Below are 12,850 nucleotides of genomic sequence, written 5' to 3'. Positions count from 1 at the left end.
GTCTTCTGAGACCGTCTCCACCTTCCCCAGATCGTCAGCCAGCGAAAATGTGGGGTTGGTGTCTACAAGCTTAATGTGTTTCTTCGTAATTGCAATGAACATGTAGCGTTGCTTGAGCCATAAAATGGCAGCATATCATCCATCATGAGACCCACTTCTCCCCCCTGCTGATTGTCCACACCGTGTAAGAGTTCTGAGAGTCATTGTTTATATCAGACTTCCATTAGTACCAGTGGTTTTCCTCTTTCCCCCACACTATCTTCCGGTCACTCATAGCATCCATAATATCAAGTGCTCGTCCTAAAACGCATCCTCCATGGCAGGGGGTACTAGCATCTGGGCGAGTAAGGAAGCAAGAACCGACCCGAGAGAGATCTTTAACCTCCGGCTTCTTTATCTCCTTGTGTCGGTTGCTTGGGGTGGGTGGTTCTATGGCTTCGACACCGGCAACATTGGAGGCATTCTCACCTTGCCTTCATTTGAAAATGCTTTCGGTCTGACAAACATACCGGATGCAGAGATTGACAATCGAAAGGTGGGCCGTGTTCTATTTTCTGGTCTAGTTGAATCAGACATTAATGTGAGCACAGGGAACAATTGCTGCAATGCTTGCGGCTGGTGGCTCGGCAGGGGCACTCTGCGCTGCGCCGACATCAGACTTCCTGGGGCGCAAATGGTCCGTCTTTCTATGGGGACTTGTCTTCGTAATTGGTGCTGCAATGCAGATGGTGGCTGATTATGATGTCCTTCTTGCCGGTCGCTTCATCGGCGGCATGGGGGTGGGAGCCAGTTCGATGCTCACACCACAGTTTCTGGCCGAGAACTCCCCCAAGTCTGTCCGAGGATCGATGACGGCAACATATAACTTGATGATCCTAGCCGGTATAATGCTCGCCTTCTGGATTAACTATGGAGTATCGCTGTGGTCATTCCCCGGCGTGGAGCATGACAACATGCAATGGAGAACATCAATGGGAATTCAACTCATTCCCGGGGCTCTGATGTGTCTAATGATACCCTTTGTCCCTGAAACCCCTCGATACCTGATTAACCATGGCCGCTCAGAGGAGGGGATCAAGAACCTATGCCGGCTACGGAAACTTCCGATTGACCACCCCTACGTCCAAACAGAGTACCAGGAGATTGAGGCCCAGGTACGATACGAACAGGAGTGTTACCAGGGTCACAGCTATTGGGTGGTGCTACAGGATATCTTCCTAATCAAAAGCAACTTTCGGCGATTTTTCCTCGCTGTTATGTTATTCCTATTTCATAAGTTCACGGGAACGGACTCGTTGAATGTGAGTGCGGCTCTTGGGGCTCTTACAGTGATCCAGGTTAACCATATTCGTCCTCTAGTACTACGCACCCGAGATCTTCGAGTTAATCGGCGTGAAAGGAAGCTCCAATACACTTCTGACCACTGGCGTCTATGGTGTAGTGAAATTCGTCGTCACCATCTTCTATGTGACCTACCTTGTGGATCGCGTTGGTCGCCGCCTCCCTCTGCTCGTTGGTGCATCTTTACAAGCGACCGCAATGTTATACCTTGCATTGTATCTCCGATTTGCCGGAACGAACACCGACACAGTGGGAGGCACTCCCGCTGGTGGTATAGTCGGTATTGTGTGGATTTACATTTACGCCTTCGGCTGGTCATTCGGACACAGCGTGGCATGCTATGTTGTGGCTGCTGAGATATTCCCAACTAGAATCGTACGCCATACCCTTAGTATCCTTCTATCTTGAATTGCCAGCTAACCATACACAATTATAGAGGTCCGTCTGCATGTCCATTTGCTTCTTTGTCAATTGGATTGTCGATTACGGCATCACGCGGGCCACACCAAATATGATTACTGAGATGGGATGGGGCGTCTTCCTGCTCTACGCACTATTAACCTATGCCGGGGTGGTGTTTATCTTCTTCTGCCTTCCTGAACTCAAGGGACGCTCTCTTGAAAGTATAGATGACCTGTTCCAGAGACCGCTGTGGAGCATGTGGAGACATGCCTACCCCACAGAGGAAGAGAAGACACGACAAGGCATTCCGCAACTGATGAAAGGTGGAAATGAGGATGACAGGGACGGGGACAAGGATCGTCCGGTCCATGTTGAGTCAGTTTAAGGTGTATGTAAATGGCTGCTATTCATCTGGAGATTTTGATGGAAACTATGCAATATCAGTCGAATTTACAGAATCAAGGCTCACTCTTATCAATGAATGCGAACAATTGTAGCGGTATTATCTTACGAAACATAGTACATAAATATTCGGCAGTGTATACTACAACTATCTCCTCTTAGGGCCAGCTGTTTTCTACGACACCGTCTTTTTTGTTCCTTAGATAATTTTAGCACTGTGACCTATATAAAGCTATTCATCCTGCCATAGAATGCCTGAATAAGCATCTTGTGTCTAGATGTCTGTTCTGTAGCTTGAGCGTTGTGATGAGTATAGTGAAGGGGTCACAGCCAGCGGAAATATATCTCTTGTGCTCAGTGGATAGATTGACCCAAAATGCCAGCAGGATAGACTTCAACGATAATTTTGATACTGTTAACTTCATATCCATCGGTTGATTAGCGAAGCTCATTGATCATGCCATTAATTCGACGTAGAATCCTACTAGAAGATCCTGGTGAGTCGCTTCGCACCGCCGGTGTTCTCTCCGACGCATCCCCGCACCACAGCCTACACCCGACGCAACGCCATGTACCTTTGGTATGAACAGGTCTATATTAAGTCACATATTGGCGATAGTCCAAAGCTCTACAGTGACCAGATCGACTAATTATTTATCACGCGATGGCAACGTTCACTCTTAACACAGGTGCCAAGATTCCGGCCGTAGGATTCGGAACATGGAAAGCAGCGCCCGGAGAAGCTGCTGCGGCAGTGAAGACAGCGTTTGAGGTTGGCTATCGGCATTTTGTATGTGGGGCCATGTTCATATATTTCCTGTCTTTGCTTGCACAGGTGTAACTAATGTAAGATCACAGGACTGTGCTCCGTTATGTATGTGTCACTGTCATCAGAAACATGAACGTTACGAATATCTAACCCTATCTCCACTGCAGACGGGAACGAGCGCGAGATCGGAGAAGTGTTTAGAACCACCCAGGTCCCTCGAAGTGAATACTTTGTCACGACTAAACTGTTGGTCCTCCCTTACACCCATAAGCAAACGTGTCTACATTAACTAACGCAAGTTGATAGATGGTCCTCAGACCACCGTCGGGTAGAGCCTGCTCTCGACAAATCGCTTGAGGATCTCGGCCTCGACTATGTGGATTTATATCTCATGCACTGGCCAGTAACACTGGACCCATCTCCTAACCCCACTGAATATGGCAAAGAGAATCGCAAAGTCCATGCAACAGGCTGGGACTTCAGCGACACCTGGCGGGAGATGGAGAAACTATTGGAAACCGGCAAAGTGCGCGCAATCGGGGTGGCGAATTTCTCGACCGTGAACTTGGAAAGATTGCTCCAGACGGCCAACGTGGTGCCGGCCGTGAACCAGACTGAGATCCAGCCGTTGCTGCCGCAGGATAAGCTGAACGCGTATTGCCGGGAGAAGGGGATTCATCAAACTGCGTTTGGGCCGCTGGGTGGGTCTGGGAGTACGTTGCATTCTCATCCGGTTATTGTGGATATTGCGGCTAGGAGAGGGTGTGAGACTGGGAATGTCATGTTGAGTTGGGGGATTCAGAAGGGGTGGAGTATTATTCCCAAAAGTACGAATCCGAAGAGGATTCTCGCAAATCTTGTCGGAAATGTTCAGTTGACGGAGCAGGAGATGGAGGTAATGGATTCTTTGGCTGTGCCAAAGGGAAAGAGGTTCAATCGGCCGGATTGGGGGGCGGTTATATTTCATGATGATGCAGACGTGGATCTGGAGGAGTAGGTGAACAGAGTCTTATAGTCGTGATATATTAAAAGGACACAGTGTTATATCGTTATCATACTCCTGGTTGCCGTGGATTGATCTCTGTCTATACCCTCGGGTATGAACTTAAACCACTTACTATTGATGTCACTGGTGATAATGCTGCGCGCGAGCTGGTTAGGGACACCCTACACGGAAATGGAAGATAGATTACTGCCATAACCGCACGGAGTTCGCAAAGTGTTATAATGGCACTGCCAGGGAATGAAAGGAGTAGTCTCCGTTCAGAAACATGCGGCAAAACAGCGGAGTTGTGGGTTATTGATTTGGTATGGTGTCTATTTCAGACAATACTACAGGGATGGGGCTTCCTGAAATACTAATAGGTATCTGATTGGCTTGCAAAGGTACACTTGCTGTGGTGTGATGAAGAGTAGTACTGGCTAAGACGGAGTGGGGATGGTTTCTTGTTCGGAAGGCGCAAAGGAAACCATGAACATATGGACGATAATAGATTATTACTATCCGACCTCGGCACTATCACTTGTTTCCCAAGTCTTACCACTACCGTGGAAGCTGAATTACATTATCTGGATAAGGTAATTGCAAGGAAGGTATGTTGGAATCGAGGTATCTAGGGCGAAGCCAGATAAATCCGAAGCTGGTAGGTATATGCCAGTATTAATGGTGTGTGTTCGATAGGAAGGCATATTTCACTCCTAGATTAATAGTTGATATGGAAATAGTGTTCACCTCCGTGCTCTAAAAAGGACTTCAGACGATTTAGGAGCTCTGACAAAATAGAATCCACTACAGTGGGCAGCAACAAGGCGACATCGAATTGGTGGATCCCGAAGAACCTACAAGCCTATAAAACATCTCAGTGGAATGGACACGTGGTAAGAGGAGTTGGGATTATCTGACGCAAAAGCCTATAACAAAAGTCTGATGGAAAGGCCAACATAACGAAACAAATGAGACAAACCAACGAGCTATTGCTTCATTAAGATGATTGCCATTCGGGATTTGAAGCGTGTTCACAAGCCTTGTGGAACCCGAGCCAAGGTTGGAACACCGGACAATATCTTATAATCTGGAAGAGCAGCGTGTTCTGTGGGACTTCCTTGGACCATAGAAGTTGGATAACTATGTGGTTGGTTTCCATGGAAAGCCACGCTCTGTCGATGATCTTCTTGATACATCTGCCCATCATAATGCATGCCTGGGTGAGTAAAACCGAATGAAAGGCACTGCCGCTTTACCTGGCCGGGATAATAACTAGATCTATGACTCGCTCCAGCTACAGGTCCTGGGTGACTTCTAACGACATCCCCTGGTAACTGCAGCGAAGCATGATGTTGAGAACAAGGAGGAGCCGGCTGGGGACAATGCTCAAGGCGCGACGGGACTGGTCGCTTTATCAACGTCCGCGGCTTCTTTCGCAGCCTCAGTTTTATACCCTGGTCTACGAGTGCTCTGGACAGTGGCGTTGACTCCGCCATCCCAGGAAAGCTTTTTGGGCGAAACACGGTGAAGCGGTCCGAGATGATGGACTGCAGATGAGTGACGGCACCCTTACCCATTTCGAAGAGTGTAAACTTTAGACGAAAGTCCCCATCAACTTTCACCGACAGGTCTCCAAAGACAAAAAAGCCCGCCTCGTTGTTATCTTCGTCTTTCAGCTGGTGAAGTGACGATACTAAAGTACCGGTCAAACTTGTTGATGGCGGCACGATGCCCTCTGAGGGATTTACCAAGCTGCAGCACATGAAATAGTAGGGACTTTCGAGATAGTGCTGCGCGAGGTAACTTCCCTCCTCTTTTACCCGGAGCTGAACTACCGGTGGGGGGTCTACTGGCCTGCGTTCTCTTTCCCTCCCACCGGCCATGCGTGCCTGAGTGGGCTGCTGTCGGATCACTAATTCAAACTCAGAACCGGGGAATGACATTGTAAGTGGGGAAGCTTGGACACGGTGGGGAATGCTAGTAAGTGAGGTGTAAGTAAACGTGGATGCAGTTATAAACGCAAGATGTTGAACGAGACTAACTAAATGTAATATAGAACCAAAGGATTCAGATCGGGATATCCGTTGCGAAGGTGGTCAGGAACCGTAAGCAAAAGAGTGAGATACTCAGGGTAGACACCGAAAGACAGATCCTGTGGTTTTGCAACAAGCAAAGACAAGCTGCAGAACTTTGGAAGTCTCTACCTGATCTACGAAATCATAATGTCAGAATGACATTGGTATGACTGTTTCAAGATCTGTTACGGCAACCTAAGGCCGCTATTCGGCATTTCTTTTGGCTCGTTGTGCGGGCAGAATGATGCAGATTCCTTCCGCTTCGTAAAGTTACTGATACCACCAAGTCGTTTTCTAGTATTGCCAGCAGAAATAGCATATTTATTACTTTTTGTTGTTCCCTATTCAAGGGCTCCTCACCCTCTGATCGTAAAGATTGGTTGCTATATGTACTGCTTGCTATTTGCTATTATGGTGAACAGAGTAGTGCTTGCAGGCAGCTTCTTCTGAGGGCATGTAGACCACCGTCTCCAGACATCACGGCTTGAATAGCCTCACTCAGTTGAAGAAAGCTGGGCTTTTCGTGTTTCAATTACATATGTCTATCAAGGCGATAAACACTACTAATAGTGTCAGGGTCGTTGTAGTCTCGTGCCTCAGATATAGATGGCGGGGCTCTGGATTCCGACGTCATATTGGGGAAACCATAGAACCCCTCATGTATGGTAATACTTCAGGTGCTTTATATGATTGACAGTGGTCATTAATGGAAAGGCTATTCATGACTAAAAACTATTCATGATTGAGCGTGTCTATGTATTGGGGCTTTTGATATGCTGCCTCAAGTTGCAAACGTTACTCTTCTGACAACATCAGGATCCAGAGTAGCTGACTGGGCAAACCATGACAAATGAACTAATACAAATGCCAGAATCAAGAAGGAAGATAGGTTGTGGAGGGTGCAGACACTGTGTGGGTAAGCTGGTGCTGGTTGCAACCCCGCTCGTGATGCTCCGATGGGGGGCGGTCATCAGGTCTCGAAGCCCGTTTGGGAGAGAGGGTCATCATCGACAGGCAAAAGGGGAGCATCCAGACAGCGGATATACAATGACTCTCGCTGATCTTCATTGTCTTTGGCCTTCAAGGTTGACGTTGGTTGCATACTCTGGAGTATGTGGGCATGAATTGACTGTAGTAAGCTCAGCCCTCTAGGGGTCGGTATTCTAGGAGGTCTTGTATCTTCAGCAAGTCCATTGCTATCGCCAAGTTTCTTCGTTTGGTATAATTCCTACCGTGGACTCTAACGTCAGGCTGTCCAAAATGAAAAATATTATTGGAATGTTGGCACTTTTCCACGCTGCCGTTGCTTATATATAGGTTTGTGTCGGTGATATCGAGTTTGGATATATCTCGGGACAAATACTAGTTAGATTCTAGTACACTAATTTTAACTATTCCGGCCGTTGCAAATATTTTTGTCTGTTTCATTTACCCTATTTATTGGAGGTGTGTGAAATTAATAAAACGGGGAAATAATTAATAATCTACTATGGTGAGTCCGTAGTTAGATTCCTGCCGGGTAAAGGAGGCCTAAAGAGGGAATGCATTTGGACGGGGCCTGGCAAAGGTATGAGTCATTTTGTTAGAAGCATACTATAGACAATCTAACAAAACATTAGCTCACCCGGATTATGTGACAGTCGGCTCGTAGGCTCCATGGTTTTAGATATTATCTCGGCTATTCTTGCTTGCAATTCTAGCATCCAGTTTACCATAGGGCTGCCTGTTATTTATCTCTTGACCATGGTGAATACAGAACGGCTTAAGAATCATGATGTGAGCTCAACACCAGCAGGCAACCCAAACACCTGGCTATTAACTTCAAAGCCACAAGCAGAAATACCTCCGTTCTCCGTCAGGCAGTTGCCGGTGTCATGGTTCCTTAGATTCCCGGTCACTGCATAAGACCACTTCTGAGCACCATCTTCTTTGCAATCCTGTAGGGAGACGGTCGTATCATCGGCCGTCAAACACTTCGATTGCTCAGACAATGTGCGAATCAACCCAGACACGTCAACTTCCCATATCTGGGATTTGCTCCCGTTGCAAGCTTCAAATCCCACGGATGATGTGGTACCCGTAAGGCACTTCCCGGAGGCTGTGTTGAAGATGATGCCGGTGGGAATAACTGTAGAACACTTTTGGTCGATGTCTATTTTGTACACGGCGGTTGCGTGTGTGCTTAGCTTAACATGTAGAGCGTCTTTGATGTTTTGAGTTGACCTATCCCATAAATCATGTGACGTATATGTACAATCAGTGGACAGGCCGAGTACATCCAGAGATATGTCTGCTTCGATGGGATTGCTACCGTGGTTCAGAATGGTGGCTAATCTGGAACCGTCGGCAAGACTCCGAGTTAAGACATCGAGAGAGCTATCCCGACTCGCTAGTGTTGCCTGTTGAGCCAATGGATCCTGATCAACCTCAATTAGGGCTCGATTCGTGAGGAACTTCAGGTCCTCGGAGGATAGGTCAGGGATATGGGCACTGATGATCAAAGGCGCCGAGAAGGATGCCCAAAGTGCGAACTGAGATCGCTTTTCTTCGAGCGAAAGCCCCGGATGGTCGGAGATCAGGAAGTCGGGGTCATTATAATATCCAGGGCGTTGATACCGAGCTACAAGTGTGTTGAACTTGTAGTTTGTCATGATGCTGTCCCAGGCACTGCCTTCTCCACCATAGACGAGAATGTCAACCGAGTGCCGGGCGAGCTCACCATATTCGGGAACCCAGTCCATGACCGTATGCCAATCAGTCAGATTCTCAGTCAAGGAGAAGTACGCAGGCGCTGACTCAGAAAATATCAGTGGCTGCTGCATCTTGCTGAGTATCTCGTGCCAGTGACCGTAGAGATATTTGTATTCTTCTTGCAAAGTACGACCTTCTTTCGGATAAACATTGCACCCATCCAATTTCAGGTAGTCGATGCCCCATGCCGCGAATGTTTCCGCGTCGATTTCCTCGAAGCCCTCAGACCCGGGATAGCCGCCACAGGTCAGGTTTCCTGAATCCTCGTAGATGCCAAAGTTGAAGCCTTTAGATTTGACATACTTCCCTAGCCAGGGAAGACCGCGTGGGAACTTGGTGACGTTCCATTCGAGTGATCCATTGTCCGCGCGATCATAGTTCATCCAGCAGTCGTCGAGATTGATACGGTTATAGCCCGCTTCTAATAGACCGCTGGAGGCCATTGCGTCCGCAGTGTCGACAAATAGGGTCTCATTCAAGTCGCACATGAATCGGGCCCAGTTGTTGAATCCCATGGGCGGCGTCGGTAGTAGGCTTGGATTTTCAATGGATGCGACTACTTGGGTTGGCATGGTGCTGGCCAAGGCAGTCGCTAGAGGTATCCATCTCGCTGTGAAGCGCATATTTTAGAGTGTCTTCTGATCTATATACAAGTTGTTGCGCAAGAAGCCAATTCAGCTATGAACAGCTATGTGATATCTCTATTTATCATAGACGGCATCCTGGGACTCGCAGGGTTATAAATCATGTATTGTCAACTCGCCCGATAAGTAGCGGGGTAAGCAAACACCGACTAATCCTTCAACTACTACATATAACCAGGGGGTGAGGATATTAATTGGCCGAATGCGCCGATCCCCGCGCGATATCGATGATCTACATTCCTCCGATGGCACCCTCAGTAGCCCTTGCCGTCGGGTATCTGCATTGATACGTGTACACACTACTACGGTAGTATTAATATGTAAGGAGAGGTCACATCTTATCTTATGCTACCTCAATCGTTATTCTGTGAGTAAATTTACCTTACCTACTAGAGCTCACAACGCCCCAGTCGGTTAGTTTCAGTATACACCAGACGGTGTACTACCATTTATTGCAGTGGCGAAGAAAGTGACCTATACGTATATTTAACTCACGAACTGCGTATACTTCTCATTCTCCAGGTCTAATACGCTCGACTGTCATTCATAAATCCCTTATCACACCACCCTAGTCACTGTTCTCCGCGACTAGCCCCGTGCTGGATGCATATCTGTCGCATGGGGTATATTATTCCCTCCAAAATTTAGCACTCGGCTGCAGGATTAAACAGCACAATTTGCCCCCCTTTGCGATGTTAACGTATGGCTGGATATGTCAGTCTCCACCAACTAATTGAAGGTACAAATTAGAGGTCATGCCAGTCACGATGGACATGACATGACTTTCACTTCTAATCCAAAATACCGGACAACCACTCAAACTTTGTACCTAGCCTAGGAGAAAATGCACCAAGATTCCAGCATAATAATCCGCGTCATCCATCTGATCAGCAGCCTCTCGATCCTCTTTTGACCACGCAGGATTATTGACCTTTTCAAGAACTGCCTTCGTCGTAGTTCTATCAAACTCAGCATGGCCCTGATACGTGAGCACTCTATTTGGCTGAAAGAGACCTTGCACATCACAGATATCGTTCCTTCCCATTACGATCCAACCCGGGGGAAGAGACTCATCCGACACAGCGACTTTATCCTGGTGTATGAATTGAAGTTTCCGTTGGATAGTAATGTCCTCATTCGTGAATTGTTGAAAGTACCTTAAAAACTCGGGTTCAAAGTGCACACCGTGGACACCTATCTCCCAACCCTTTGGGTTCTTCTCGATCCGTACGCCACAATCTTCCAGCAGTGCTGATGCAATCACCTGGTGTCCGAAGCATGAGCCGAACAGTTTAACATGTGGGTGGTTGTTATACACATCTGGCGTGGTGTTAGTCTCGTAGAGAATGGCATTTTCCGGGAACGGCAAACCATACCTCGCAGAACATCCTGCATCCGTTTTATCCAGGGATATGGATCGTATGTTGACTTGGATGATCCGGTGATAATTATTGCGTTTATGTCAGCGAAAGATGTTGGAAACTCATCGGCGGCACAGTTATAGATTTCATACGTTATGGCGATGTTCGAGGTGTCCGGGTGCTCTGTATTATAGCCTAGCCCGCGTTGGATGAGGTTTTTGAACATCTCAGGGCAGGTCCGGCCCTGGATGGGCTTGAGACAGTTGAAGATGGCAATATGCATGTTGAATTTCTCGGCGGGGCAACCGGTCGTGTGTCGAGCGGGCAGTTATCCTGTTGTGTATTTCACTTGTCGAATTGTGATAGACGTTGATCTAACTTAAAGAGAAGTTGTGGGATGAACGATACTTGCATACTAAGGGATGGCTCCTTTGTATTGTGATGCGGGGGATGAACTCATTTAGTGTTGGCCGGTGCAGAGCCTTTCGGCGCTTAGATATAAATACCTTTAAAAGAGCCCGGGCCGCTAGCCTGGCCGTCTTGGCTAAATCGTATCTCTGATCCTGGTCTAATTCAGGTATATACGTAGTCTCAATATATAGTGTCCTACTTTACGACGCTATGATTCCGGAAGCCATGTTAGTCAATACGCCGTAGCACCGTAAATAAGAGGCGTCTCGCCAAGTTGATTGATAAATTCTTATCCACTTTTGTTCACCCTCGCAATCAACTGCTATCCGAGTTATACTTGGACACATGGTCGCTAACCATTATCTCCGCGGCCGCCATCTAGAGCATTATCGCATCGATCTCTTTGCTCCTCGACAAAGCTCGTGTTCCCATCCCTCTGTACTATGTACATAGCAGCGGATAATCTTGAGCCTTCGGAACCAGAAGGTTCATGTTATTCCCGAAGTCAACCAGGCTGGAAGTGGCCACTGTTTAACATTAGAATAAAACCTACTTACGCAAGACATATCTTCCAATTCAATGACCAGGCTCCTATAGAAATTCCAGATCTTACCACTAAATATAAGACCGATCATTTTGGTTTGACCTTCCTACCAGTACACAGAGTGGTCTGTTCACGAATCAAACCCGAGCCCCCGTATCTTGAATTATATTCTATATCTATGGCAGAGTGTGAGTAACTATTTTTGCATATATATACTAGATCACAACGCATGTTTTATATAGATATATCTTACCATAAATCCTAAATTTATATATCTACACTAAAACTTCAACCGTAGCCAAGGACAATATCTAATATTCGACAATATTCAGATTGTATATTTCAGATACTTACCAGTGTAGACAACCCCGCAGACAGAGTATAACTAACCGAGCCGGCCAGAATAATGAGAATATACACTTTAGTCCTTGACAGAGGGAATCCATCGCCCTCAAACCGCTTCTGGAAAGTCCAGAGGGGTTCCCGTTCGGGTTTATAGGGGTAAGCATAAATGATTTAATATTCACAAAGAATCGGTAGTGGAGATCTCCTATCCGGCTTCTAAAAGCAGCGGTACTCTCCGTGACTACGTAGTCTTCGAAGGGACTAAGCTCGTGCCAACTCGTGGTCATCAGGTGGTTGCGCAATAAATCATGATCAATTCGTTGTTTATAGTGTTGCTGCTCTGCATGGCAAGTTGCGAACTACTATTATAATTCAATACCCATTACGATAGCTCTAGTATGTCATCGGTTCTACCTTGACGTACAGTAGACTACTTGTAATGCAAATGTTAATGTTTTATTCAGATGCATCTCTATTCATTAGCCTGAACGTCGATATCCACTCCAGGAAATCCTCGAAGTTCAACAATAGCATCATCGCTCAATCTACTCGACTAGTCAGCTCATAGATAACATGCCAAGCGGGAGATTTCAATTTGCTAAACTTTCCATTGTCTTTCCTGTTTTATAAAGGTGAACACTTACTGTGGCAGCAATATCAGTGGAGGCATCTCACGGACGACAGGGTATGACCCTGGTGGAAAGCCATTGCTTGCAAGGACCCTAACTCATAATGTTGATAAAGGCGCGCTTATGACGGTCCTAGTTGACATGAATACACTTACTGGTGGACGGGGGAGTTATCATCATAGAAGAATTCA

General features: G+C 46.8%; 5 protein-coding genes across 5 annotated transcripts; 2 read left to right on the top strand and 3 right to left on the bottom strand.

Moving 5' to 3' along the window:
- Positions 1–316: 316 nt before the first annotated feature.
- ABOM_000811 (putative sugar transporter) lies at positions 317–2,128 on the top strand (the record flags this gene model as incomplete). Its single annotated transcript, XM_022527941.1, has 4 exons — positions 317–535; positions 591–1,301; positions 1,360–1,716; positions 1,778–2,128. The coding sequence occupies 4 exons, from the start codon at positions 317–319 to the stop codon at positions 2,126–2,128; spliced, it is 1,638 nt and encodes a 545-aa protein (XP_022394352.1).
- A 586-nt stretch (positions 2,129–2,714) lies between these two features.
- ABOM_000810 (glycerol dehydrogenase Gcy1) lies at positions 2,715–3,911 on the top strand (the record flags this gene model as incomplete). The annotated part of the gene is made up of 5 exons (XM_022527940.1): positions 2,715–2,778; positions 2,835–2,935; positions 3,004–3,019; positions 3,082–3,160; positions 3,221–3,911. 5 exons carry the CDS (start codon positions 2,715–2,717, stop codon positions 3,909–3,911), a joined length of 951 nt encoding a protein of 316 aa, XP_022394351.1.
- A 1,282-nt stretch (positions 3,912–5,193) lies between these two features.
- On the bottom strand, positions 5,194–5,842 carry ABOM_000809 (velvet factor family protein; the record flags this gene model as incomplete). The annotated part of the gene is made up of 2 exons (XM_022527939.1): positions 5,194–5,301; positions 5,363–5,842. 2 exons carry the CDS (start codon positions 5,840–5,842, stop codon positions 5,194–5,196), a joined length of 588 nt encoding a protein of 195 aa, XP_022394532.1.
- A 1,901-nt stretch (positions 5,843–7,743) lies between these two features.
- Positions 7,744–9,297, bottom strand: aglA (putative alpha-galactosidase; the record flags this gene model as incomplete). The annotated part of the gene is made up of 1 exon (XM_022527938.1): positions 7,744–9,297. The coding sequence occupies one exon, from the start codon at positions 9,295–9,297 to the stop codon at positions 7,744–7,746; it is 1,554 nt and encodes a 517-aa protein (XP_022394533.1).
- Positions 9,298–10,198: 901 nt separating this feature from the next.
- On the bottom strand, positions 10,199–11,013 carry ABOM_000807 (type 1 glutamine amidotransferase; the record flags this gene model as incomplete). The annotated part of the gene is made up of 2 exons (XM_022527937.1): positions 10,199–10,689; positions 10,746–11,013. The coding sequence occupies 2 exons, from the start codon at positions 11,011–11,013 to the stop codon at positions 10,199–10,201; spliced, it is 759 nt and encodes a 252-aa protein (XP_022394524.1).
- Positions 11,014–12,850: the final 1,837 nt, after the last annotated feature.

The sequence above is a fragment of the Aspergillus bombycis genome (assembly GCF_001792695.1).
Source record: "Aspergillus bombycis strain NRRL26010 chromosome Unknown contig00002, whole genome shotgun sequence".
Classification (NCBI taxonomy): Eukaryota; Fungi; Ascomycota; class Eurotiomycetes; order Eurotiales; family Aspergillaceae; genus Aspergillus; species Aspergillus bombycis.
This window is presented reverse-complemented; position numbering and strand designations above follow the sequence as displayed.